At 57.8% G+C, this 27,094-nt stretch overlaps 3 protein-coding genes across 5 annotated transcripts in view; 2 read left to right on the plus strand and 1 right to left on the minus strand.

Annotated features, from left to right (window-relative positions):
* The first annotated feature begins 103 nt into the window (after nt 1-103).
* JMJD7 (jumonji domain containing 7) lies at nt 104-8,700 on the plus strand. The gene is made up of 8 exons (XM_012462437.3): nt 104-218; nt 5,969-6,122; nt 6,199-6,452; nt 6,769-6,825; nt 7,286-7,381; nt 7,607-7,683; nt 7,911-8,070; nt 8,170-8,700. The coding sequence occupies exons 1-8, from the start codon at nt 155-157 to the stop codon at nt 8,256-8,258; spliced, it is 951 nt and encodes a 316-aa protein (XP_012317860.2). The 5' UTR covers nt 104-154; the 3' UTR covers nt 8,259-8,700.
* PLA2G4B (phospholipase A2 group IVB) lies at nt 8,004-19,275 on the plus strand. Of its 3 annotated transcripts, none has more exons than XM_064374886.1 (20): nt 8,004-8,070; nt 10,997-11,069; nt 11,328-11,464; nt 11,579-11,710; nt 11,828-11,868; nt 12,004-12,046; nt 12,325-12,379; nt 12,650-12,780; nt 13,003-13,086; nt 13,354-13,391; nt 14,815-14,950; nt 15,590-15,726; nt 15,960-16,182; nt 16,312-16,429; nt 16,730-16,867; nt 17,032-17,136; nt 17,235-17,414; nt 17,688-17,854; nt 18,380-18,566; nt 18,650-19,275. In XM_064374886.1, exons 1-20 carry the CDS (start codon nt 8,056-8,058, stop codon nt 18,859-18,861), a joined length of 2,352 nt encoding a protein of 783 aa, XP_064230956.1. In that variant the 5' UTR covers nt 8,004-8,055; the 3' UTR covers nt 18,862-19,275. The 3 variants fall into 3 exon arrangements, with proteins under 3 accessions (XP_064230956.1, XP_012317850.2, XP_012317859.2); XM_012462427.3 differs by lacking the exon at nt 8,004-8,070 and adding an exon at nt 8,808-9,764 and having other exon boundaries at nt 11,579-11,722; nt 12,650-12,786; nt 17,020-17,136; nt 18,632-19,275; XM_012462436.3 differs by lacking the exon at nt 8,004-8,070 and adding an exon at nt 8,808-9,764.
* A 414-nt stretch (nt 19,276-19,689) lies between these two features.
* Nucleotides 19,690-27,094, minus strand: part of SPTBN5 (spectrin beta, non-erythrocytic 5) — a 46,252-nt gene continuing 38,847 nt past the window's right edge. The window contains 17 exon segments of the mRNA XM_021668799.2: nt 19,690-19,769; nt 20,420-20,478; nt 20,975-21,003; nt 21,006-21,067; nt 21,806-21,891; nt 22,014-22,105; nt 22,245-22,331; nt 22,733-22,804; nt 23,135-23,269; nt 23,581-23,685; nt 23,770-23,946; nt 24,174-24,363; nt 24,517-24,734; nt 25,016-25,171; nt 25,845-26,039; nt 26,276-26,480; nt 26,606-26,802. Coding sequence (XP_021524474.2) covers nt 19,690-19,769; nt 20,420-20,478; nt 20,975-21,003; nt 21,006-21,067; nt 21,806-21,891; nt 22,014-22,105; nt 22,245-22,331; nt 22,733-22,804; nt 23,135-23,269; nt 23,581-23,685; nt 23,770-23,946; nt 24,174-24,363; nt 24,517-24,734; nt 25,016-25,171; nt 25,845-26,039; nt 26,276-26,480; nt 26,606-26,802 — 2,145 coding nt within the window.

A 27,094-nucleotide genomic window follows, 5' to 3' on the forward strand; every position in this document is an offset into this window, starting at 1 on the left:
GGGGGGGCGGGGCGGAGGCCTCGGGGGGGGCGGGGCGGAGGCCTCGGGGGGGGGCGGGGCGGAGGCCTCGGGGGGGCGGGGCGGAGGCCTCGGGTATGGCCTGCGGCGAGGACGTCAGGGAGAGGCGGGGTCTCGCGCCGGCGCTGGCGCAGCCATGGCGGAGGCGTCTTTGGAAGCCGTACGGAGGGAGTTACGAGAATTCCCGGCCGCTGCAAGGGGTGAGTAGGCTCTCCCAGAGGCTGCGGTGACCTCCGAACACGGGAGGGGCCCTGAGATGCCGCTGACGGGGGTGGCGGAACCTCTTGTGTGCGACTGGCCTAAGGCCCCACCAGGTTGCTCTTGTGTCGCAACCCGCTTCCCTCCTCCCGTGTTCACGCACTCTCGTGGCTTCGGGTGACTCTGTTCACGTTATTCCCAAGGCCCGGTGCCGTCTTGACCATGGTCGTGGCCGAGTCCTTTGTTTCCCACGGTCTTGGGCAGTTTGCTGTTACCCATTTTGAAAGCTCATCAAAGGCACACGTGTGGTGGTCGAATTCCTCCCCCACGTGTCCCACCTCCGCCCCCAAGTCCCCTGTCACACTTTGGGAGGATTGCAGGCTGACAGATGGTCCTTGGCTCTTCCCCTGCTTCTTTTTTATTTTTTCTTCCTCTCTTCCTTCCTTTTTTCTTTAAGTGATTTCTTAGCACAGACAGCGACACAGGCACGTGTACGTAATATATAATGGTATGCAATGTAAATGAGGCAAGGTGCCATCCCGGCCCCAGTTTGCATTCATCCAGAAAGACTGTTTATATCTTTGCACGCACGGCTTTTTAGTCTCTTTTTTATACAATAGTAGCCTGCTAAACACACTCTACTTCACCATGTATCTTGAAGATCATTTAACATTTCTCTACCTCAGTCTTTTTCACATCTTTGTGCTAGTGCTGTATTCACTTAGTCATTTAGGTCATTTCCAATCTGTTGTTTTCAATAATGCTGCAAGAAATACTTTTGAGTATCAATTTAACAAATAATTACTCAATATCTGTGTGGCAGCGTCTGTTCACTGTGTTTGAGATATTGAACAAAACAAATCTCTGTCTTCATATGTTAACATTCTAAGTGAGAAGGTGAACAATTAACCACAGGTGTACTGAGTGAGTAAATTTACAATAGAAGGTGGTTAGAAGGTAAGTGCAGGCAAAGCCCTCAGTGGGAGTGTACCTGGTGTGTTCAGGAAACAAGCCAGTCTGCAGGAGCAGGGTCTTTGTGTACATGTGTGAGTATTTTCGTTGGTTAAATTGTTTATATATTTTTATTTATTTATTTATTTTGAGACAGGGTCTTGCTCTATCACCCAGGCTGGAGTGCAGTGGCATGGTCATAGTTCACTGCAACTCCGCCTCCCAGGTTCAAGAGATCCACCTGCTTCAGCCCCTGGGAGTAGCTGAGACTACAGGCATGCACCACCATGCCTGGCTAATTTTTTTGAATTTTAGTAGAGACAAGGCTGGTCTTAAACTCCTGGGCTTAAGCAATTCTTGGCACCTCGGCATTCCAAAGTGTTGGGATTACAGGCATAAACCATTGCTCCATGCCTTGTTAGCTAAGTTCTTAGCAGAGTTATGGGATCAAAGGAATTGTTTGGATCCCATTCGAAATTTTCTCACTTTGAAGCCACAGGAGAGAAAAGCAACCATTCTCTAAAGGAAATGGTGAGCAAGTAAAACAGAAATTCCTAATTGCAGAAATCCAAAGGGTGAGAAAATGGCAGTTTCCATGTATTTTCAGAATCCTGGGCTATGTGCAGTGCTCACACCTATAATCCTAGCGCTATGGAAATATCTCTTGAGGCCTGGAGTTCACGACCAGCCTGGGCAATGTAGTGAGACACCATCACTAAAAAAAAATTTTTTTTGAGACACAGTCTTGCTCTGTCACCAGGCACCAGGCTGGAGTGCAGTGGCATGATCTTGGCTCACTGCAACCTCCTCCTCCCAGGTTCAAGCAATTCTCCTGCCTCAGCCTCCCGGGTAGCTGGGACTACAGGTGCACGCCACCATGCCCAGCTAATTTTTTTTTTTTTTGTATTTTTAATAGAGACAGGGTTTCACCATGTTGGCCAGGATGGTCTCGATCTCTTGACCTCGTGATCCACCCGCCTCGGCCTCCCAAAGTGCTGGGATTACAGGCTTGAGCCACCACGCCCGGCAAAAATATATTTTTTTAATTGGTGTGGTAGCATGTTCCTGTAGTCCCACCTATTCAGGAGGCTGAGGCAGGAGGATTGCTTGAATCCAGTAGTTTTGATGGCAGCGGCGGCCACTCTGGGACGGATGCTGTCATCACACTGGCTGCAGCGGAGAGGCACAAGTTGGGCAGCAGAAGTGAGTGTGGGAGCAGCAGTGCGGTAGTGGGTCCCCTGTGCCCTGCATCCCTATGGCAGCTGACTGCACCATCCTCACCCTCACATGGCCGGGCAGGACCTGCTCCCAAGCCCAGAGCCTCTGCTGTAGCCTTAACCTTGCTCCCTGTCACATCCCAGAAGCCTGTGAGTGAGCACCTCACCAACAGTACAGCTGGGACTTGTAGGGCCAGCCCCAGGAGCATCAAGTTCATTTGTGTTAGGTTGACTGGTGTTGCCATGCCACTTGGACCTTGCCCGTGCTGCCACCCCACCCCGGCAGGGGGAAAAATGCAAAAATGAGGTGCAGCTGCTGTGACTGCATGCTCCACAGAGCTAGCAGGAGCTGAGGACAAGCAGGAACCCCGCCCCTTCCAAGTTGGTGGAGTGGGAGCTCCCTAGGCACAATCGTAGCCACCCAAGCCAGGGCTGCAATGCAGGCACACCTGTGCTCTTGGGAGGCAGGAGCCCCACCCTCCTGGATGCAGCTGCAGCCTCCCAAGGTGCAGTTGTGGACCCAGGCATCTCTGAACTCTTGGGGGCCTGGCCCCCTTCCTGCCGCTGCAGGCTCAGAAGTGCCTGGTCCTGCTGCCTGGCTTCTCTCCACTGTCAGCACTTGATGAGATCACGAAGCAAAGTTGAGGCCAAGCCTGGGTGCTATTGCAACCTGGCTGTGTGTGTAAATGCTCAGGGCAGTGCTGACACACCAGCCCCCTGCCACCTTGGTCCCCTTCGGACTTTGGGCACCAAAGAGCATGGGAGGGAGGCCAGGAGGAGCTGAGGACAGCTTGATGCTGGCCTGCAGGCACCCCTTGGCACAAACAGCCTGGATGCCATGAATGGTGGCAAGAGACAGACAGGTTCCTGGGTAGAAGGGGCCAGGTCCTGGGTACAGCCCCACCTTCAAGCCAGGGAAGGCCTGAAGCCTGGGGGCTGGGCTACCGGTCCCACCCACTGGAATGGGAACTTGTGCTTTTTCCAGCTGGCACATGGCTGCCCATGGACCAATCAGCATGTACTTCCTCCCCTCTGAGGCCCATAAAAAGCCCCAGACTCAGCCAGACCAGAAGAGACTGTGTGATGACCAGCTGCAGGGAGGAACTACCTAGTCTGCTTACAGCTGGAGAGATGACAGAACAACCTGCCTGCAGAGAGGAGGTACCCTAACCAGAGAAACAAGCAGGCATGCCAGCTCTTTCTTGTATTCCTGGGCCCACTGGGGTCTTCTCACTCAGTTCCAATTTTTGGTCTAAGAACGTTCACTTTGCAACTGATCACAAAGTATAGGTGACTGGCATGGTGTGGCCGTGAGAGATGGAGCCTAACCTCCGAGGTGAACATCAGTGCCGGGACCGTTTGGAGCAGGGTGTGGTAACTACCGAATGGAGACCAGGGCCTTCTGGCTTGACCTAGAGCACGAGTGTAGCAAAGTGAAGCCCTGTATACTTTATAAAAACCAGCAGAAAGACATTCCAGTCTGAATGAGCAGCTGGAACAAAGGCACCACCTGAATAGACGGTGTTTGGCAAGGGCAGGCACAAGACAGCAGGAAATCAGACTAGAAGAGTAGGTCGGGCCTGATCGTGCGTGCCAAGGCAGGCTGCATTCTCTAAGGAGCAGCAGTAAGCCATCCAGGCGTGCGTTACTAGAGGTACGACAAGATGAGATTGTATTTTCAGAAGATGACTGGGGCTGTGATGATTAACGCTTTGAGAGGGAGTGGTATTAAGCCAGAGAAACCAGCTAGTTCACTGCTGCAACCGTCAGCCAGGATGCTGGAGACTTTTTTTTTTTGGAGACAGAGTCTTCCCCTGTTGCCAGGCTGGAGTGCAGTGGCGCAGTCTTGGCTCACTGCAACCTCCGCCTCCCGGGTTCAAGCAATTCTTCTGCCTCAGCCTCCCGAGTAACTGGGACTATAGGTGTGCACCACCATGCCCAGCTGATTTTTGTGTTATTTTAGTAGAGACGGGGTTTCACCATGTTGGCCAGGATGGTCTTGATCTCTTGACCTCGTGATCTGCCTGCCTCAGCCTCCCAAAGTGCTGGGATTACAGGCGTGAGCCACCGCACCCGGCTGATGCTGGAGACTTTCATTCAACATTAAGCAAATCTCTGCTCAGCATCTGCTGTGTGCTCAGTACTGTTCTAGGTCCCAGGAGTGCGTCACTGAACAAGACGAGTATCTTTGCCCTTGTGGAGCTTACATTCTAGGAAGGGTGATAGAATGATAAACTGATGTAAGTGAATGATAAGCTAATGTAAGTGAAATATATCATATCTTTTTTTGAGATAAGGTCACACAGGCAGGAGTGCAGTGGCATGATGATAGCTCAGTGCAGCCTCCAGCTCTTAGAATCAAGTGATCCTCCTGCTTCAGCCTCTAGCATAGCTAGGAGTGTAGGTGCATGCCACCATGTCCAGCTGATTTTAAAATTTTTTGTTGAGATGGGGCCTCACTATGTGGCCAAGACTGGTCTTGAACTCCCAGCCTCAGCAATCCTCCTGCCTCTGCCTCCCAAAGTGCTGGGATTACAGATTATGAGCCGCCATGCCCAGCCCTAAAATATATAGCATGTTAGATGGTGATGAATGCTAAGGAGAAAAATAAAATAGGCAAAGGGATACAAAGACTAGGGGGGGCAGATTATAAATTTAGAGAGTATAGTTAGAGAAGGAAGCCTTATCAATGTGACATTTGAGTGACGACCCAAAGGAGGTAGCTGGAACGTGGATGCCACCGGAGGAGAGAAGAAGCAGGTGGGTTTGAGAGACATGGGAGACAGAATCAACAGGACTTGGAGCCAACCAGTAGGGTGACAGGAGCGAAGGAGAAAGCCGAGTCAAAAAGAGGAGGTTTTTATTAGAGGTGATGCAGGGCCACTGTAGACCCCTGCGGGGTGGTGGCACACTGCACAACCTGCTGAAGTGCACGTGGTGGCCCTGGGAGTCTGGAGGTGGTGATGCAGTTCAGTGGGACCCAAACCACAGCCAAGCCCTTCCATTTCTCCATTGGTGTCGGCTGGTAGTTAGTCTTCCCGGTGAGAAGGTTGTAAATTTCCTAAGATGGTGATTGTGTCATCCCGGATAGACCCAGATTGGCCAAGCCAAGTGCTGAGCACATTCTAGGTGCTCAGTAAATAATCACTGTTGAAGTGGGTTTTCCAGAGCCACACCGCACCCACACCAACCTGTGGCTGGTGGGCCTCAGCCTTACTCATTCTAGAGCTCCTGATTCCACCATATTCCTGGTAGGTGCTAGGAGACTGGCCTCTCCAGGGTGGGAAGGTGGAGGGTCCATCATGTAGGTGCAGACACAGCCCCACAGGGGATTTGGGTTATGGGCTGGGCAGTAGTCCCTGGCCCTGTGGATGGTCAGGGCCTGTGCTGGTGTGCATGCATGGTGCTTTCTGCCTTCATTTTTCCTCCTCATCCTTCTATTCCTGGTTGTCCAGGGTCCTTTGGTCAGCAGTGGGCATTTCCCAGTGACATAGCATAGCCTTTCCAGGGAAGGCATCTCTTGGGCAGGGACGGGGTGCTGCTGATTTCAGCCCCTCCATCCCCTGTCCTCCTCTTTCTCTCAGAGCTCAGTGTGCCTCTTGCTGTGCCCTACCTGGACAAGCCCCCAACTCCGCTCTGCTTCTACCGGGACTGGGTCTGCCCCAACAGGCCGTGCATCATTCGCAACGCTCAGCAGCACTGGCCGGCTCTACAGAAGTGGTCCCTCCCCTATTTCAGGTGGGAGCTGCCCTGGGGTGGGGCGTGAGCAGTGATTCCTGGCATCAGAGCATGGGCTGAGTGTCCCCTCCTCTAGAGCCACTGTGGGCTCCACGGAGGTCAGTGTGGCTGTCACCCCAGACGGTTACGCGGATGCTGTGAGAGGGGACCGCTTCGTGATGCCAGCTGAACGCCGCCTGCCTCTGAGCTTCGTGGTGGATGTGCTGGAGTACCGTGCCCAGCACCCGGGAGTCCTTTATGTGCAGAAGCAATGCTCCAATCTGCCCACTGAGCTGGCCCAGCTGCTGCCTGATCTGGAATCCCATGTGCCCTGGGCCTCCAAAGCCCTGGGTGAGTGGAGGTGGGGTGGTCGCTTAGGTGATGACTTGGCCTACAGGCTTGGTCCTGTCGGCGCCGGGTGCAGCTCACAAAATACTCACGTTCCCAGGCCTGACTTCATCGCAGATGAACTACTGAAGATTGTTGTCCTTTCTTCTGCCCCAGGGGAGGGAAGGCCCCTTTCCCAAGCTCCCAACCTCTGCGTTTTCTTCCTGACCCTCTTTCTTGGGATTCTTCTGCGCTCACCCAGGTTTTGGTTTTAGCATCCCTGGATGGCAGCTTTCCCCAGCCCGGCCTTCCTAACTTGCTGTCTGCCTCTGTCCTGCAGGAAAGATGCCCGACGCTGTGAACTTCTGGTTGGGGGAGGCAGCTGCCGTGACTTCTTGTAGGTGTAAGGGGAATACAAAAGTGAGGAAGGAGCAGGTGTGGGCAGAGGGAGGGAAGACGAGGCCAGGAGTGGAGGGTTGGGCCTGGGCGGAGGTTGGGCTGACTGTCTCTAAGATTTCTTTTGGCTTCAAGGACTCAGGCACCACAAAGGGTTTCCCCTGACAGCTGAGGTGGGGGAACGGACCCATGGCATTGGGGGTGGGTGTACTGTTTATTTTAGACCCAAAGAAAGCTCCCTGAAGGCCAGCTGGGTCAGGGGTGAGTATAGGAGAACTTCCCCTCTTGGTGGAGAGGAGTCCAGGGCCTGGCGAGCATCAAGTCCCGGATGGGTGGAGTTCTGGAATACGGGAGCCCTGGCATCTTGTCCAGCCCACTGATTCTGTGCGCTCTTCTCTTTTGTCATAGGCCGTCTTGGGGTGCAGGGCTCTGAGCCCCCTGGGCCTTCTTTCTGTTGGCAGTGCACAAGGACCACTATGAGAACCTCTACTGTGTGGTCTCAGGAGAGAAGCATTTCCTGTTACATCCGCCCAGTGACCGGCCCTTCATCCCCTATGGTAGGGGGTGTGGTGTGTAGGGTTTGGGGACCACTGTCCCAAGAGGGAGGGAGGCAGCAAGAGCCTGGGAGGCCAGTTCCCGGACCTGAGGTGTGCCTGTGGCATCTGCACTGCACCCGTGCCCCGATCCCCCTGCTCTTGCCCAGGGCTGGCTGGGGTGGAGGAGAGTCTGGCAAGTTCCAGGCTGTTTGCAGTTCCCCCACACCCTTCTCCCTTGGGCTCTAGAGCTGTACACGCCGGCAACCTACCAGCTAACCGAAGAGGGCGCCTTTAAGGTGGTAGATGAAGAAGCCATGGAGAAGGTACCTGTCCTGTTTTTGGGCTCAAGGGAGGGAGAAGGGCAAAAGCCTGGCCCTGAGGAGCAGGCATGAAAGATCTGGGGAGGTGGCACCTTGACCTGAAGAGTCCCTAAGTCTGAGGCTGTTCAGTGCTGAGCCGAGCAGGGTCTGTGGTGTTGACCTTTGGAAGGGACACAGCCTGAAGTCTGGGAGGCCTGGGGGGCTGCTCCCTGGCATCTCATGTGTTCCAGGTCCCCTGGATCCCACTGGACCCCTTGGCACCAGACCTAGCCCGGTACCCGAGTTACAGTCAGGCCCAGGCCCTTCGCTGCACGGTGCGGGCCGGTGAGATGCTCTATCTGCCGGCTCTGTGGTTCCACCACGTCCAGCAGTCGCATGGCTGCATCGCAGGTGAGGGGCAGGTTCTGCCAAGGTCCATCAGGGCCTCTAGGGGGAGGTTTGCGAGGCTCCAGGTCAGAAGAGGGACCTTTGTGCTCATTCTCCCCACAGTGAATTTCTGGTATGACATGGAATACGACTTCAAGTATAGTTACTTCCAGCTGCTCGACTCCCTCACCAAGGCTTCAGGTCTCAACTGATGGAGCCCTGGTGAACACAGCCAAGCACGCCTCAGGGGAAGGGGCCTATCCCTCCCGGCTGGGTCAATTTTCGAGACAGCCTGGAGCGTGCATGCTGGCTGCTGGCCCAGGGTGCAGCATGGCTTGGGGTCAGCTTTGGAGGATCTTGGAATGTGGTCAGGAGGACACGAGGTGCCAGGCAGGTCTGGGTGAGGGCTCTCAGGACTTTGTCACATAGGCAGTGGGGAGCGGAGCAGGGCTCAGGTGCAGCGGCACCTCTCACCAGCGCTGTGATGTTGGGCAAGTCACTGCATCTCAGGGCAGTGGTGTCCTGTCAGTAAACTGATAATAGTGGCTCTGCCTCTCATGGCTGTTGTGGGCTTGGAGATGATGTCTGTGAGGACCAGCATGGGGCTGGCACACAGCACTTGTTGAATAAAAGGTAGCTGTAGGTTGGATGTTCCGATCCTCCCTCTTGAAGTTGCCTTCTGTGGTTGAGGGAGGGCCTGAAGGTTCAGGTAAAAACTTCAGAGTGATCTTCACCGTGGGTGAGGGCTGGATCCTGGCCTGGGCCCGAAGAGCCGTCAGCTGTCCAAGGCCTGCTCTCCACAACAGCCACCGCAGCCCTTCCCTTGAATAAACAAGCAGACCTTAGTCCTGTGGCTCTCTGGCCCAGGGCTTTGAGAGCTATTCCTAGCTTTGCTCGGGTTTACTGTCCTGCCCCCATTCGGGGGCAGCAGGTGGGACCTGGTGCCCTGGGGATAACCCCTGTTTTTCCCATAATAGGCACAAGCAGGATGGGGACAGAAACTCCTGCCTCTCCTGAGACTGCCCCTCTGAGGAGGGAGTTGGTGTCCACACTCTGACCTTCCCACAAACCATGCCCTGGAGACAGAACCCCCTGCCCGAGTGCCAACCGACAGGCCTCATCCCCAGCCATGCAGCACCCAGCTCCAGGGTGGAGGCTGCCCAACACCCGACTTTGAAGGGCTGTTTGATGAGACAGCCACTCCCCTGCCTGTCGTAAGGGTGCCTAGTTGCTCATCTCAGATCGGCGGAGCCCTGTAGTCAAGACTGGGCATTCCTGTCCAGCAGGTGCCAGAGTTGCAAATGGCCTGCGCCAGGACACTCCACTCTTTCCTCGGCTGCTGTTCTGGGGCTAACCCCTGCTTTTCTTCTGCTTAGCCCCTGGCGGCAACCTCTGCGGGGAGCAGCCCTCCCCTACAGCAGGGCTGGGACTACAGAGCTGGGAGTTGAGGGCCGGGTTGGGCAGGCCCAGGTGGTGATGGCTGGCAGATGCCACACAGGTGTCAGAAGCTCGAGTACAGATTTAGGGTGCCTCATTTCCTGGACAGGTGACTGATCAGGAGTGGGTGTAGAGCTTGGGTGGAGCAGAGGCAGGGGGTGGGAGGGACTTGGGACCAGTTGGGACATCACATCCCTGGCTCTGGATTAGAAAGCCGGCAGTCCTTGATCCTGTGGCTGCTGCATCATTCCTGCTTCTGAGGACTCAGTCTCATGGCTCTGGTAAGGCCTGGCAGGGTACTGGGCTCCTACGCTGACCCCTGATCTCTCCCTGGGACCTGGTTAATGTGTTTCTTATGGGAGCTGTGGTCTTCAGGTGTAGGGAAGGGAGTTTGTTGGCCACAAGACCAGAGCAGTGGGCAGAGGCCAGGGGAGGAGGCAGCCTGGGGATGATGGATCCACCTTGAGTTTTTTCTGCTCTGGGAACAGCTCCCAGCAGAGGTCCCTGGCACCATGGATTTGGGCCCTGGAAACTTAGAGGCTTCCAGCTGCCATCCTGAGGCCCTGGAAGGAAGTGGCTGCTCTATGCTCCTCTGACTCAGTTGCCTGGAATGTGAGGGCCCTGGGCTGACCCTGGTGGATGAGGCTCTCTAGCACTGCCCCAGACCTGGTTGCTCCCTGGGCTTGACCCATTAGGGCCCTTGTGGAGGCAGGCAGAAGGCCGAGAAGAAGAGTTGGCACAGGCTTCCCTGGTCCTGGCCCACCTGCCAGGCTGCATTCCCAAAACCAGGGGTATGGGTTGGGAAGGAGCTACCGGGGTACCATCTTCAGCCTGACCTGGCAGGACCTGGAGGATGTGACAGCCTGTACGGGGTCTGAGCTAGAAGCCACTGCCACTGCCCAGGAGAGAGCCCTCCAGTTTCTAGGGTGCACTTCTGAGTGGGGTGGAGGGAGGGTAAGAGAGCAGCTCCGCTGGGGGCCCAAGGCCCTGACATACCACTTCCCCTCCCTCCATAGTTTATGTCCTCTGCCACCCAAGGCCGGCCTGGAAGCTGCTTAGCTGGGGTATGGGCTGGGGATGTAGGGTGGAGAGCCTAAAGGGAACTGCCCCGAGGAGGTGGAAGCAGGTCTGTGTAGGGCGTAATCTGGAGTTAGCCTGCCTGGGCTCCAATCCCAATTCTGGACCTCAGGCAAGTGACTGCCTCTCCGTGCCTCAGTTCCCGTGTGGAGTGGGTCATGATAAATAGTACCAGCGCATAGGGTAGTTGTATCATGGATGAGTTAATGTATGCAAAGCCCTTGGCCCAGAGCCGGCGCAGAACCTTGTGTAAGTGCTGGCAGGTGTCATGATGGAGATGTCATGTCTCCTCTTGTCGATTGAGGAGTCTGATAGGGTGGAGGACAGGCCTGGGGCTCAGGATTAGGCCTTGAGGGACTGCCCCAGCCTCCCTTGCAGCCCTATCACCCTTGGCTTCATCAGCCTGTAGCCGGTCTCCCCTCTCCTGCCTCTGCAGGCAGAGGTGTCCAGGACCTGCCTGCTCACGGTTCGTGTCCTGCAGGCCCATCGCCTGCCCTCTAAGGACCTAGGTGAGTGTACACCTGAGGAGGAGGGTGCTATGGCTGGATTGCGGGGCGGGGGGGGAGGTGGTGGGCAGGGCCTAGAGGAGGGGGCTGAGAGGAGCTTCTGGGTGGAAGGTGGCAGCTGGGGCTCTGCCTCTGCTCCCCCTTCCCCTCCCCCTCAGTCCTACCCCACATGGGGCTCTAGGTGATGGAAGGAAGGGGTCTGGGCAGCTGGCTGGGAAGCGCTCTTGGCCACCGCTGGGCACTTGTTCCTCCTTCCCACAGTGACCCCCTCTGATTGCTACGTGACTCTCTGGCTGCCCACAGCCTGCAGCGATAGGCTGCAGACACGCACAGTCAAGAACAGCAGCAGCCCCATCTGGAACCAGAGCTTTCACTTCCGGATCCACCGGCAGCTCAAGGTGGGCCCGTTGTCAGTACCGGCTCTACCCACATCCCCACCGGCCGTTGCTGCTGCCCTGCTCACCTTCCCACCGCCTCCCTCCAGCAGCCCTGTCATAATGTTCCCCTTCCAGAATGTCGTGGAACTGAAAGTCTTTGACCAGGACCTGGTGACTGGAGATGACCCTATACTGTCAGTGCTGTTTGATGCAGGAACTCTGCGGGCTGGGGAGTTCCGGCGCGAGAGCTTCTCACTGAGCCCTCAGGCAAGGCAGAAGGTTGAAATCTCCACATGCCCTTGCACACACCCATGTCTCTCCCACTCACTCACATACACGCACTCCTTCTGACCCTGTCTAACTTGCTTCTGGTTCTCTTCCCAGGGCGAGGGACGCCTAGAAGTTGAATTTCGCTTGCAGAGCCTGTGAGTTGGGGACCTGGGGCAGTTTCGGTGGGATTGCCCCGTGGGAAAGACAGCGCCGGTGCCTGGGGTATGCCCAGGCCTCTGTGGGGTGAGGACATGGACTCCTGTTAAGGGAGGTCTGGGGGCTCTTTCCAGGGCTGACCGTGCCGAGCAGCTTGTCAGTAATGGCATCCTGGTGGTGAGTGTGACTGGTGCTCTCGGAGGTGGTCTGGGGTCCCGGGAATCCTTCATGCCAGTGGCTCGAGTTTCTGCCTGGGCCTGAAGCTCAGGCCTCACCACTGCCTGAGTCTGGGGACCTGGGATTTCAGTTCGTTAAGGGAGTACAATCTCAAGCAAATGCTTGGTGCCTCGGCCCAGGTAATGAAGTGCAGACCAGCAGGAGCCAGGGTGCCAGGAGGGTGGGGGTCCCTGAATGCGGGTGGTATTAGTATCTAAGAGGTTTTCTTCATACCTCAGGCCCAGGAGCTCTCCTGCTTGCACGTTCAACTGGAGGAGACAGGAGACCAGAAGCGTGAGTCCACAGCCCACTGGGATAGTGCCCGGCTCTCAGCCCTTGTTTTCCTCCTTTAAGGGTTGGCTAATTCAATGTGGGACTCCCTGGGGCTTGAGCTTCCCCTTAGGCCTTCTGTGGGGGACTGTGGTGGGGGCTCCATCTTCCAGCCCTGGCCTGGCCAGACCATTTCAGCGGGGAGAGGGAGGTGCCCTCTAGCCCTCCCAGCAAGATGGGCTCTGTGGACAGAGACACTGTCCCCAGCCTCTCTGCTCTGGTCCCTGTTTCCAGGCTCAGAGCGCAGTGTTAAGCTTGTGGTTCCTGGGTCCTGCGAGGGTCCGCAGGAGGCCTCTGTGGGCACTGGCACCTTCCACTTCCACTGCCCAGCCTGCTGGGAGCAGGAGCTGAGGATTCACCTGCAGGTAGAGGTGGGGCCCCCAGAGCTTCCTCCCTCCCTCACCTCCTCCCAGCCTGACCTCTGCCCCATGTCACAGAGTAGTCACCCTGGCAGTGTGTGTGGGCCCATGCTGGCCTTCCTTTCCCATCCCTCCCATTCCTCTGTGGCTGCCAGCGGGAGTTGGTGAGGTCCTTGCTAGGAGCAGAAGCATAAAGATTCTTAGATCTCTGTCCTTTGTCCCCTGCAGGATGCTCCCGAGGAGCAACTGAAGGTGCCACTGAGCGCCCTGCCCTCTGGCCAACTGGTGAGGCTTGTCTTCCCCACATCCCAGGTACTGGCCTCCCAGAGGAGGAAGCAAGGCACCTGGATGGGGCTGGGCCCAGGCCACAAAGGGATGGGCCTGTTTCCCGCTTCTCTCCACAGGTCATGCCCTGAGCGGGTGCTGGGGCCAGGCTCTTGAGGGAGTGCCCTCTGAGCACCCCTGCTTCAGGCCTGGCCTGCAGCGAGGGTTGGGGCAGTGCACATGGGGTCAGGGTAAGAGAATCCGACTTGGGTGGAGGTGGTTGACCTTTGTGGCTGGGGCCTTCATGGTTTTCAGGAGCCCCTGATGAGAGTGGAACTGAAAAAAGAAGAAGGGTGAGTGGCCTGGCTGGGGACTGGGCAAGGCTCTGGGGAAGCAACCAGGGGGCGGGGCTGGGGCAGGCCCGGAGGAGTGAGGGGGAGAAACAGCCGTCCCTCATCCTCATGCTCTCTGAAGGGGCTCAGGCTGGTGCTCTGTGGAGGGCATGAAGTACCAGGAGGATCCTGTGGTCGGAGGGGTGAGTGATCGGCCCAATGCCAGGCACCCGAGGAGTGCTTAATAAATGTTTGGCTGGGAAATGTGGAGAGATGAGGATGGAAAATGGTTGTAACATGGTTGGAGGCACAGAGAGAGCAGGAAAAGCAAGGGAGAAAAGAGGGGAAATTGCACCCTTTTGGGTGGAAGGTGTTATGGCTGGACCTTAAATGATCATAGAGTCGTCGCCCACCCTGGCCCTCTGTCTTGGGAGAGTGGCTTCTCACCTTGCAGAGATGGGATCATTGGTCCTTCTTTTCTCCCCGTCCACTGTATTTTTTTTTTTTTTTTTTTGAGACAGAGTATTGCCCAGGCTGGAGTGCAGTGGCACGATCTTGTCTCATTGCAGCCTGCAGCCTCTGCCTCCCGGGTTCAAGCGATTTTCCTGCCTCAGCTGGGACTACTGGCATGTGCCACCATGGCTAATTTTTGTATTTTTAGTAGAGATAAGGATCCCTCATGTTGACTAGGCTGGTCTTGAACTCCTGCCCTCGAGTTATATGCCTGCCTTAGTTTCCCAAAGTGCTGGGATTTTAGGTGTGAGCCACTGCGCCTGGCCTCCACCCTCTTTGTAGTGTTTTTTTTTTTTTTTTTTTTTTTTTGAGTCAGAGTCTCGCACTATTGCCCAGGCTAGAGTGCAACAGCGTGATCTTGGCTCACTGCAACCTCTGCCTCCTGGGTTCAATCGATTCTCCTGGGTCAGCCTCCTGAGTAGCTGGGATTATAGGCCCCCCCCCACACCACCATGGCTCGCTAATTTTTTTGTATTTTTAGTAGAGATGGGGTTTCACTGTGTTGGCAAGGCTGGTCTTGAACACATGACCTTGTGATCTGCCTGCCTCGGCCTCCCAAAGTGCTGGGATTACAGGCATGAGACACCGTGCCTGGCCTGTCGTCATTTTTGAGCTCCATGGGTGAGAAACAGAACCCCAGACTTGGAGGGGAAATCCACTGTATGGGTCCTGCGTGAGGGCCTGTCTGCCCTGGGGACCGCAAGCAGGCTCTTTCGGTCGTGGCATTCCACGTCCTGCCAGTCTGTTTTGCTGTATTCCCAAGCGTGTCCACATGTGGACATACTCTCCCCAGGTGTCACACTTTAGTCTTGTGACACAGGAGTGTTAGGGAGAGGAGAGAAGGCAGTGGGCGTTGCAGTGAGGCCGACCTAGCTTCCTAGTCTCTGGGGAATGCTGAGAGCCGTCTCAGGATCTCTTCCTTCCCTCACAGACCGAAGGAGCTGGCTGTGCGACTGGGCTTTGAGCCCTGTGCAGAAGAGCAGGCCTTCCTGAGCATGAGGAAGCAGGTGGTGGCCGCAGCCCTGAAGCAGGCCCTGCAGCTGGACGGAGACCTGCAGGAGGACGAGGTTTAGGGGCTGGGCTGGGTGGGGTGTCCCCTGGGCTTGCTTGGGCCTGGCACCTGGTGCTTAACCCTGGAGCTGCCTGTCCCTGCCCTGCGTCCTCTTGCCTGGCGTTAGCAGGGACTGGGTACAAGCAGTGTTGCTCGCGGTGCCTGGAGCCCGCACAGGAGCTGCCTTGTAGGGCTGGCTTTCCTGCTCTTTCTTGGTTGTCAGCCTAGCCCAGGCTTTAAGAATGGTCCTGTTCTGAGGAGTGAGACAGATAATGGGTATGAGGCCTGCTGGCCCAAGGTGGTTCAGGAGGTTCATATTAGCCTGGGCCCTCTCCTGGGGGAGTGACGGCAATTTGGGAGAATTTTGAGGTGGCCCTTGGGACTTTCAGCAAGTGAGCATCAGACTCGGGGTGAGGAGATGAGGCTCAGAACTTGCCTGGGCCATTATTCCTGGACTCCTTAGAACTGGATGCTCACCAGGCTGTTTCTGATCCCATTGTCGGGATGGTTGACCCAGAACTGGTCCCAAGACATGATCAGGTCTTAGCTGTGGGGCAAGATGGGGGCCACTTGACCTGCTACCTCCTCTTCCTGTGGCTTGGCCTTCCCCATCCCTAGGGCCTCTCCAAGCCTGCCTGCCTGTCTTCTTTTCCAGATCCCAGTGGTGGCTGTTATGGCCACTGGTGGTGGGGTCCGGGCAATGACTTCTCTGTATGGGCAGCTGGCTGCCCTGAAGGAGCTGGGCCTCTTGGATTGCGTCTCCTACATCACCGGGGCCTCAGGCTCCACCTGGTGAGCTGGGGCAGGAGGATGCTGGAGCCTGTGTGGCAGTGGGTGCTGGGGACAGGGTGCTTCTAGGCCTGTGAGTAAACTAGAAGGGCTGGGAGAATGAATGCGCCAGGGAGAAATGTGCTTGAGGGGACCCTGGGAGGGACCCTGCTAGGCTGTTGTCGTAGGAAGCCTGGGGCACATGAGGTCTAGATGGGGTCCTTTAGTGACAGGCCCCTGGCTGTGGCTTTTCCCAGGGCTTTGGCCAACCTCTATGAGGACCCAGAGTGGTCTCAGAAGGACCTGGCAGGGCCCACTGAGTTGCTGAAGACCCAGGTGACCAAGAGCAAGCTGGGAGTGCTGGCCCCTAGCCAGCTGCAGCGGTACCGGCAGGAGCTGGCGGAGCGTGCCCGCCTGGGCTACCCGAGTTGCTTCACCAACCTGTGGGCCCTCATCAACGAGGCGCTGCTGCACGATGAGGTGCGGGTCTGTGGCCTGGGGGCAGAGCGAGGGTATGGCTCTGGACAGCAGCATGGGAAAGGCCCCAGGCACCCAGGCACCCAGGCACCCAGGCAGCTGTGGGTTGAAGTTCCACTCATCTTTCCCCAGCCCCATGACCACAAGCTTTCAGATCAGCGAGAGGCCTTGAGTCACGGCCAGAACCCTCTGCCCATCTACTGTGCCCTCAACACCAAGGGGCAGAGCCTGACTACTTTTGAATTTGGGGGTGAGTGGCCCAAGAGCTGACACCTGTGCCCTTGTGGTTGGTGGAGCAAGGGGAGACGGGGCCTGTGTGCAGAAGTGGATGTCACACCCACCTCTCTTAGGCCAGGTCCCATGCTTTCTGGAGACTGGCACCCTACCAGGGTCCCTCAGGCCTTTGGGAAGGAGGCAAGGGCCATAGGTCCTATGCTCAAAGGCCAAGCCACAAGGCCTGGGCCTCCTGGTCCTCGGCAAAGCCCTGGGTTGGGGTGCGGGTGCCTGAGCGCTCTGGACCATGAGGCTGAGAGGTGGCGTCTCCTCACAGAATGGTGTGAGTTTACCCCCTACGAGGTTGGCCTCCCCAAGTACGGGGCCTTCATCCCCTCTGAGCTCTTTGGCTCCGAGTTCTTCATGGGGCGGCTGATGAAGAGGCTCCCTGAGTCCCGCATTTGCTTCTTAGAAGGTGAGGGGTATTGGGCAGGCTAGAGAAGCTGGGCGGCGCAGGGCAAATGAGCCCGGGGTGAGAGGGTGGCCTTCAGAGGAGTGTCCTGGGCCAGGCCTGGCCGTGGGGAAGGGTGGGGTTGGGACAGGAGTTCGGGCTCTCTTCCCTCACAGTCACTCCTTCAGGTATCTGGAGCAACCTGTATGCAGCCAACCTCCAGGACAGCTTATACTGGGCCTCAGAGCCCAGCCAGTTCTGGGACCGTTGGGCCAGGAACCAGGCCAGCCTGAGTAGGTGCTCAGGTGCCTTTATAAGGGTGCCTAGGGACAGCCGGCAGGGGGCTCTCCCCTCCTCCCCCTCCAGGGTCACCACTCTCTTGCCTGTGTAGACAAGGAGCAGGTCCCCCTTCTGAAGGTAGAAGAACCACCCTCAACAGCTGGCAGGATAGCTGAGTTTTTCACTGACCTCCTGACGCGGCGCCCGCTGGCCCAGGCAACACATAATTTCCTGCGTGGCCTCCATTTCCACCAAGACTACTTTCAGCATCCTCACTTCTCCACCTGGAAAGGTACCTGCTTCTCTCCAAAGTCTTCCTGTGGCCATCTGATCCTCGAGTCCTCAGTCCAGACACCCCTTACAGTCCATTCCCATCTTCACCCTTCGAGCTCGATTCCCTAAACTACTTGGAGCAGGGGCTCTTTTTCTCCTTGTCTTGGGGACCCAGGGCCTACCTGCAAGGCTGTGGGGGTGTTAGTTCAGCAGGAGAGCAGAGTATCTTGTGCCAGCAGGAGTCTGGTGCCCTTGGTGTCTGTGACAATTGCTGTTCTCCCCAACCTTCCAGCCACCACTCTGGATGGGCTCCCCAACCACCTGACACCCGCAGAGCCCCACCTGTGCCTGCTGGATGTCGGCTACCTCATCAACACCAGCTGCCTGCCCCTCCTGCAGCCCACTCGCGACGTGGACCTCATCCTGTCATTGGACTACAACCTGCACGGAGCCTTCCAGGTTAGGGAGGTTGTGGGTGGCCCCAGATTCCACCCATCCTCTTGGCTCCTCCCCCATGGAGAGTGGTGCTTTGGAGTCTAGTGTCTGGTCTAGCTTCCTTTAGGAGCTGTGACAGTAACTGCATGTGACTGATTGGGACACTGGAATCTGTTAATTTGTCACTAGAGGAGCTTATTCTGTTCTGGAAGCTGGTGAGGTTTTCCTGGTATCTTGGATCTGGGTCCCCCCTCACTGACCTGCAAGGTGCAGTCCTGGGCCTCTGGGCCCACCTGCTAGTCTACTTTGCCTCCCAGCATCAGAACTGGAGTGCTGGGGGCAACCCGGCTCAGTCTTGCCCCAGAGCAGGTGCCACTGAAGCCTGTCAGGTGTGGAGCATTTTCTCCAAAGCCTGGCATTGTAGGCCCCACTGGAGAGTCGGACGTGGCATTCGAGCCCCAGGTCCCATGCGTCTCATGTTCAGTCAGCCCCAGCTTCAAGGATGCCAGGGGCTCTGTTCTGCTGATGCCCCTTCTGCCTGCCCTGCAGCAGCTGCAGCTCCTGGACCGGTTCTGCCAGAAGCAGGGGATCCCGTTCCCGCCCATCTCTCCCAGCCCAGAAGAGCAGCTTCGGCCTCGGGAGTGCCACACCTTCTCCGACCCCACCAACCGTGGAGCCCCTGCCGTGCTGCACTTCCCTCTGGTCAGCGACTCCTTCCAGGAGTACTCGGCCCCTGGTGAGCCTCTGTTCACCTCCCCCTCCTGCTGCCCCACCTTCCCCAATAGCGTGTTCCCCTGCCAGGCTGCACTCTCTCCACAGGGGTCCGGCGGACACCCGAGGAGGCAGCCGCCGGAGAGGTGAACCTGTCTCCATCAGATTCTCCCTACCACTACACGAAGGTGACCTACAGCCAGCAGGATGTGGATAAACTGCTGCGCCTGACACATTACAATGTCTGCAACAACCGGGAGCAGCTGCTGGAGGCCCTGCACCAGGCAGTGCAGCGGAGGCGGCAGCGCAGACCCCAGTGATGGCTGGGGCCCTGCCCTCCCCTTCCCCGCCCCACAACCCCACCAACTCTCGGGCTCATTTATTCCCTGTCCGCTGACGACTTGCAGGTGGGGACCATCCTTGCCCAGTGTACCAGATCGTCTAAGGATGGGGCTCCAGCTCCCTAGGGGTCACAGGTGCAGCAGGGCTTGGACTCCCAGAGCTTTGTAGTGGGAGAAGGAGGCTGAGCCCAGAGCAGTGCTGACTGTATTTAGTTCTTTGAGCATCTATGAATCGTCAGTTGGTTGTTTGTTTGTTTGGGTGTAATCAATCACCCAAAGCCCATGATCCGTGTCTGTTTTCCCTTCTGCGCTACCTTGAATAGTTGTACAAAGTGGGATGGAGCACTTCTTTTACGTTACAGACACATACAAAAGAAGTGAGGCGCTGTCTGAGATCATCTGTTATTACTGCTGAGAAGGGCTATGTCATTCTAGGCTCTTGGTTATCCATAGCAAGGGCTGTGTATCAACACAAAACATCTCCCCAGGTACCTTACAGAGCTCGCTCATCAGCGTGGGCTTCCTCCGAAGAGCAGGTTCTCTGCACAGGTCACCCTGCCAAGCAAGGAGGAGGCCACTTGGGCCTGGGTTCTCTGCTGTGGTAGCCCTGGCCTTTGTCAGCTGCTCTGCCATAAAATGTCTCCTCTTCACCCAGACAGGGACAGCAGGGCAAGGCCAGGCAGTGGCTGTTTCCTGCTACATGGTGGGACCCATCTTGCAGCAAGGACCTGTCTATTCCAGAAGCTTGTCCTGGGGGCCTGGGTTGAAGCAGCCAGGGGAAAGAGCCCTCGTGCCTGTAGCCAAGTCTCATTCTGGTTCCCTAGACGTGTCCTCGCTTTTGGCTTTGAGGTTTGATGTTGCATTGGGGTTCTCCTCAGGGATCAGACCTGTTGGGAAAACAGATGGAATTAATGTAGTAGGGCCTGGCCACCCCAAAATCTCCGAATACCAGTGCCCCTGCCCTCTCCTGGACCAGCCAGCCTCCTAGAGTAAGTGTGGGAGTGGATTCCAGAGCTGACAGGTGCTGCAGCAATGATGTGGGGTGAGTGGGTGGGAACTGCTTCTACTCACAACCCAAGTCCACATCTCTCAGGGCTCCAGCTCTGCCGTGCGCTAGACAACAGAAGAAATAGCTGTTTGGGTAGCCTCACGAGCCGCGGAGTCCAGGACAAGACCTTAACTGTCAGTAACACATCTGAATCATAGTGGGCCCCGCAGGACTGGGAGAAGGGTACACTGGAGACCACAGCTGTGGCTGTCACACCTCCAGGCACATGGCTGTGTGTGCGGGTGCACATGATACCGAGGCTCAGCCGGGCGTGGGACCCATGCACGTAGGATGTTCCTGTCGCCAGTCTCTCCTCTGCTTTTATCTAACCCCAGGTGTCCCCTCCCTCTGGAAAGCCTGAAGCCCTTTCTGGTTTGGAGGTGGGAAGGAGATGTGGGTGAGGGGCTTGAGCATCAAAATGGTGCTGGGATCTGCAAGGAGAGACTGAGGAGCCAGGTAACAGCCTCGTGCCCGTTCCTCCGCCTTTACCTCTCCTCCGCGGCCTGCAGTGGGACATGCTCACCCCGGGCCCTCTCCATTGCTGTGCACTGGGGATGGGGGAAAGCAGGGGAGGATCGGTAGAAAACGGGTTGGAGCAAGAGTGGGGCAGGGTCTGGCTGTCCTGCCAATGTACCATGCCTTGGAGAGGAAGGAATCGGGGAAGTAAGCCTGTGGGCCGCTGGGAATCAAACCCAGGCAGGCAGTCAGCACCAGGTGAGGGAAACCGAGCTGCCCCTCATGCAAGTGGCCAAGGAGGAAGGGCATGCCCGGACAGCTGGCTACAGGGTCTCTGCACTGTGGAGGGTGTGGAATGAGCCGTGGAAGGGGACAGTTGTCAAGTCTGTATGCAAATCTGGGCCTTGTGGCCTGGATTCCTCTCTCACAGCTGAGAGTGGGCAGAGGCAGCTGAGGGTCTCCCATAGCATTTCCCCACAGCCCAAGAGAATAAGTCTGAGTTGTGGAACCTCAGGCTGCAGATGGCGGCGCCTGCCAGCCACTGAAGCCCAGGACTCCCCACCCTGCTTCCTGCCCTAGGTGTCCCACCTGTGTAGACATCCAGGCTGGGCATCCTCTCGGCCGCACACTCATTCGAAGAGCTGACAGGTTTGGCTTTGAGTTCCAGGCTCAGACTCTGGGCTGCAGAGCAAGGGAATAACCACTGTTAGCCTGGCCCTGACCCAGGCCATCTGCAGCCACCCAGTCTGGCCACTCCTTTCTCCAGCTTCTGGGGGTTCAGCATGGCCTTGGGCAGCCTGGCAATGCCAGGCCCTTCCCACGTGGGGATGCAGGGTGGGCTGAGCGCTCATGGGCAGGCTTTCCCCCCATGCTTCCTGCCTCAGAAAACTCCATGCAGGCGAGCTAAGAAAGGCTGAGCCTTTCTTTCCTGAACACACTGTGTCCACACACAGCCTCGGCAGAGCACGCTAACCACAAAATAAAGGAGCATAAGGGATTATCTCTGTATATTTCTCCGAGTGGAACCAGGCTTGTTCACTGTGCAAAACAACTGTCTGAGGACTAGAAGGCTACAGAAGCCCCCAGAGCAGACAGGACAGAGCCTGGAGGAACACAGTGTCCATGAGGATCCTGGCAGGAAGGGCTTGGGGCAGCCTCAGAGCAGCAGACTCCAAAAGGGGCAAAACAGGAGCAGGACACAGCTGGGGGTCAAAACTAGCCCCATGTTTGCTGCTCATTAGCTGTGTGATCTTGGGCAAGTCACTTAACCTCTCTGGGACTGAAGTTCTCTGAGAAAAGACAGTAAATCCCACTTCTGAGGGGTTAGAGATGCTAGCTGTGGAACCTCCCAAGGATGCATAAACCACCAGGGGCTCAGGGAGTCGGCCACCCTCCCCGCATCCTTCCCCAGAAGCCCACCTGCAGCATGGGCCAGGGCTTGCCACCAGCTCTCAGCCTGCTCTTCTGACGGTGCCGCAAACAGGATCTCTGCCCCACTGGTCAGCCTGGCACCCACACAGCCACAGGTCAAACTCTCCACTGTCCCTTCGGGGACCCCCACACCTCCAGCCTATGCTGCGCCAGGTGGCTGCTGGGGGCCGTGCCTGAGTCCAGTCTCTCCCCTCACCTTAAGGAGAAAGTGTGTTTCCTGCCATGGTGGCCCCGCAACCTCTCACACTGGGCTCCTGTGAGGTCAAGGAGGACCATGGAAGCTACTTTCTGAGGAGAGATGAGAGAGAAGGCCACTGCAGCCTCCTCAGCTTTTCCCCTTGGGGTCCCTTCCATCCTGTGTTCCCTCTGCCTTGTCTCCCAGCACCCTGATGTCTGCATCTCCCCCACCCCACATGCCACCTGGTACCTCCGCTGCCATCCTCTCATCCAGGAACAGGCTCAGGCAGCCACTGTGCAAGGCCCCACGGCAGCTGTCCCAGGAGCTGGAGCTGGGCTATGGAGAGGAGGCAGAAAGACCGCATGAGCCACGCGCAGAAGGGAAGCCAGAACTGGGGCCTGTCCACGCCTCACCGTGTGTGTGGAGCCTCCCCGGAAAAGCACTGGATTGGACCAAAGTCCCTGAGGGGAAGGGGAAGCCACGGAGGGACTCTGACAGGGCAAACAGCAGAAGGGGAAGAGCCGGCGGGTAGGAGGAATCCCAACACCTCCGCACCTCTGGGCTGGGGTCAGAAGCAGGGAAGGGCCCCAAGGAGCCAAACTGCCCTGAGAACATGGTTGGGGGCAGCATCTGCCCAGGTCCACAGTGTGAGGGCACCAGGCCCAGAGGGCTCCTCCCAGTCCCTCCGTGTTCTGCAAGGGGGGCGCTGCCTAGAGAAGGAATCTCTTGCCACTTACCTGCTTCCCGCCAGGCAGCAAGTGCTGCTTGAACTCCAAAGACCCCTCCATGGTGGGAGTACCCTCTGCATTCTGAAAATGCAAGATGGGGCCCTGAAATGTCAGGACAGGCACCTCAGGAAGGCGGGCAAAGCACCCACTGCCCCCTGCCCTCTTTATTCTTCCCATCCAAGTACTAGCCAGGCTCAACCCTTAGCTTCTGAAATAAGATTGGGTGCTGATCTTGTTCAGGGTGGTTCTGCTGAAGACAGCCCTCTTTATTCCTAACGACCTTCAGCTCCTGTTCCCATGACTCCCAGCACTGGCTCCAGGGTATAGGCCCTCACCCCGACGGCCCCAGCCCCACTATAAGCTCCAGGGAGACCATGGTGGGGGAGCCTGCAGCCCCATAGGGACACCTACCTGCAGATCCCCCATCTCAGCCAGCTGTGCTCCTGGCCCCTGGTGTCCAGAGGTCCTCCACTGAAAGGATGTCAGTAAGCTGCCAGCTCTCCTGGGTTTCAGCTCCTGCAGTGGCAACAGCAGCTCCTGTTCCATCTTGGGGAGCGGGGCAAGGTGAGCCAGGTCAGGGAGATGGGCCATGCCTCAGTCTCATGTCCATCTCTCCCTTCCCATCCCTCCCGTTCAGAGGCCTGCCTCTCCCTCGGTAGCTCTTTCAGCCTCGACTCTGGAGGCTCCCTTCGCACCCAGTCTACTGTGATGCTGCTCCTACCACTGCAGCTGGCCTGGAAAAGGATTGGGTGAGGCAGGACCAGGTGAGGACTCAGTGGCCTGGGAGACCCTGACTTGCAGACTGAGAGGGACCGCTCCCCCACCAGCCCTCAGCCCCTGGCCAAGGCACTCCTCACCTCTGTCTTCCTCTGCATTTGGGCAAACTTCTCTTCCTGGGCTGCCAGCAGCTTTTCTAAGTCCTGGTGTCTGTGCAGCAGCAACTCCACATCTGACACTGAGTGCTGGGGAGAAGCACGTTCGGGTGAGGCCCAGCTCTGGGGGTCCTGGAGCCTGGTGGCCAGCTAAGGGGCAGGACCCCCACTCACCCCATAGTCGGGCTCCAGCAGGAGGCCTTCCCGGGAGGCCAGCCAGGCCTCAGCCTGCTCCAGCTCCTGCCTAAGCTTCTGTAGGCCCCAGCTCTTGGCACAGCATTGCCGGCGCAAGGCCCAGGCCTCCTGCAGCTCCTGCAGCCGACCTTCCAGCTCCTGCAGACACTCTGTCACCTGGTGGGGAAGGGCTGCTGTGGGTGAGAGCTTGGGTAGAGCTCCCACTTTGGGATGGGCTGGAGAGCCAAGGATTAATGGCTGCACCTGCCCCTTCCCAGCTTCTCTCCCTGCCCGTGCCTAGCCCTCCTGTCCTGCTGGTTTCCACACCTGTGAGGGGCCCTAAGGCCTTGGGCAATCAGACTGCATCCCCGGCCCAACCCCAGGCCCACCCTCTGTGTTCACACCTCCAGGGACATGAAGTGGCTGTCATCTACCAGCTGCTGTCCTTCCTGCCGCAGGTCCTGGGCTTGAAGGCAGCACTCCCTGATTTCTTGCCCCAGCTCCTCATGCTGCCCAAGGAGCTGCTCAGCCCCCACCACATCCTCAGCCAGCTCCTCGGAGGATGCCTGCTCCTGCCCCTCCTGTGCCCGTGCTCTGTGGGGGGCAGGGAAGGGAGCTGTTGTCAGGGCTGGCTGAGGAGCAAGGGCAGGGCAAGAGCAAAGGAGGGAGGGTCCAGCTCTCCGAAGAACCAGGATACCCCCACCTCGCAGGGCAGAGGTGAGCCAGCAGCCAAGGAAGGACACCTACAGCAGTTCCCGGCAGCGCCCAAGGAAGGCATGGCCCCGTGCAGCCTGTGCCAGCCACCGGCCTCTCTCCTGGGCCTTCAGCTGCAGGGTGGCCCAGGCCTCCTGCACCTTGGCCAGCCGCTCGGCCAGGCCCCCCTGAGCCGCAGGATGTAGCTGGCCCAGTCGGCCGGCCTCCATGTGCACCCGTGCCACCTCCTTCTCCATAGCTGCCAGCTCTCTCTGCAATCAGAGCATGCAATCAGGCCTCAGTCTCCCCACTAAGCCAATGACGCTCCCCATTCAGGAGCACCCAGGCCTGAAGACCACCTCCACTCTGCTACACAACCTGGGCCAAGTCCCAGGGCCCCTTGGGGAAGGGATCTTGGTGTCTGGAGAGGAGGCTGACACGGCTACGGTGAGAGGGCCCTCACCTAACACTTGGGGGAGGCTGAGATAGGTGCCCTGAGCCACCGGCTTTGGGCAGGGGTCAGACAGGCAGGCTGCAGGGCACAGGCCCTCACCTCCAGGCGCCTGTGCTGCTGCTGCAGGGTCTGCACAGATGACTGGCTGTGGCCTCCATCCTCCCCCTTCATCAGGGCTGTCTTCTCCCGCATCCTTCCTTGCAGCTCGGCCACTGCCTGCTCAAAGGTGTAGACCTCATGGGCTGCAGCCAAGTTCTGGTAGAGGAGAAAGGACCTGTTCAGGGCTGCGCTCTGCACCCAAGACTCCTTTCTCCCTGGAGACAGGGCCTCCTGGGTCATGTCCTTTTGAACAAGGAGGACCGTGGGGCTTGCTGTGCCCCCAGGTACAGAAACCATCCTCCACACTGCGGCCCTCGGGGCATGTGATGATGCGGGCTGAGTGGCAGGCCGGGGTCGGGAGGGCCAGAGAAGAGAGGGCCTCACGTGCCTCTCAGGGAAAGGCAGACACGAAGTGTTGGGTCCACATGAGGGAGCAGGCCGGTTCTCGGGGGTCTGGCTGGCCCCGGCAGTACCACCCGCAGCACCTCACAGGGCTGGGAGACAGGGTCAGCTCAGGAGGTGGCCCCGGCCCAGGCCCTATAGAGACGGAACGTCCTGGGCTGCAGGGTCTGTCAGTTGCTCAGGAGGCTGGGCTGCTGTGATAGAGCCTCAACTGCAGCCGAGTCCTGGAAGAAAGCTGAGCCGGGGAGGGAGAGGGAGCATCCACTGGGGCCAGTGCGTGCGACTGACCAGAGGAGACCAGCAGGGTGTGTGTCTTGTTGGAACTAAAGCCTGTGGTAGGGAGGGTTCAGAGGGACTCAGATGCCGGCCAGACATGCTTTTTTGAAGACTCACACCCCTTGGCTCGGCCCCGCCTGTGGTCACCTACCTCTGTGCGGGCTTGTATTGCCTTGTCCAGCCTCTCCCAAGCGGCCTCAATACGGCTCCTCTGGGCTTGGATGTGGGGATAACTCCTGGGTGCGCCCCGCTCCAGGGTGCCTGCCAGCTTCCTCAGGGCCTGCACCTTGGCCTGGCCCAAGCTCTGAACTTCCTTTCTGAAAGCATCAAACTGCTCTTCCAGCACCTGCAAAGGTGTGAGGCCCGGCAGGGTCATCTGAGATGGTATCATGAGCTCTCAAAGCTCATGAAGAGCCCAGCAGACTCTCATGGCTCCGAAATCCCTCAGCCCCAGTTCTGGAACCGTCGGGATCCTCCCTGGGACACCCTCTCCAAGCTCCTTTCTGCTCACTCCCCAGCAACCCCTCCATCCCTACTCAGCCTCCACCCACTCCCGGCAAGGTATGCTCAGGAGTCACTCACCGTGACACCCTCCAGGTCCTGCCCGTAGTCCTGGGACTCGGCAGTGGCTGCCTTGGTGGTCAGCCAGGCATGGAGGAGCAGGGTCTCTCGCTCCAGCTGGTGGAGCTGCAGCTGTTCCTGCAGGCCGTGCCCTCTGCCCTCCACCCTCCGCAGCAGCTCTGCATGGGCCTCCCGCACCGCCTGCAGCTGGGCTAGCACCTTGGGGCTGCAGGAAGAGAGCGCAGCCTGGACTGGAGCCCTTCCTCTCTAGCCTCCCAGAGGGGCGGCCTCCTGCTGCCTCTGAAGGGGGCTTCTCTCTGCTCCTTCCCGCCTGGTGTGGCTCCTGCCCACCTTTCTGGGTTCTTCCTGCTCTCCAGGTGTGCCGCTGTCTGCTGCAACCTCTCGATGCGTGGGCTGAACGCTTCCAGGTCTCTCCTGGTGGCCTCTAGTCGCCGCAGTAGGGCCTGGGTGGCCTCAGCACTGTGGCCCATGTCCTCGCTGTCCAGGACATGGCCCCGCTCAGCCAGCCAGGATCCTGCCTCCAGGAGCTGCGGTGACAGAGTGGAGATTTGTTTTCCGTGGGCACCCTCCAGGGCTCAGGATTTACAGCTGGATTCTCAACCTGGCTGCACATGGCAATCGCCTGGGAGCTTTAGCGCTTGCTCTGCCTGGGCCCCGCCCCTCAACTGTCACATCTGGCCTGGAAAGCAGCCAGAGCAGCAGTGTTTGGTAAAGGGTCCAGGTGATTGGTTTTTTCCATGCAAAATAGACACTTTATTCCTGATTCATTGGCATAGACTTTGTTTTTGTCAGTAAAATAAAACCAAGTTTTAGCAAATA

Source organism: Aotus nancymaae, unplaced genomic scaffold (genome assembly GCF_030222135.1).
Source record: "Aotus nancymaae isolate 86718 unplaced genomic scaffold, 86718_ANA_hifiasm-v0.15.2.pri h1tg000011l, whole genome shotgun sequence".
Taxonomy (NCBI): Eukaryota; Metazoa; Chordata; class Mammalia; order Primates; family Aotidae; genus Aotus; species Aotus nancymaae.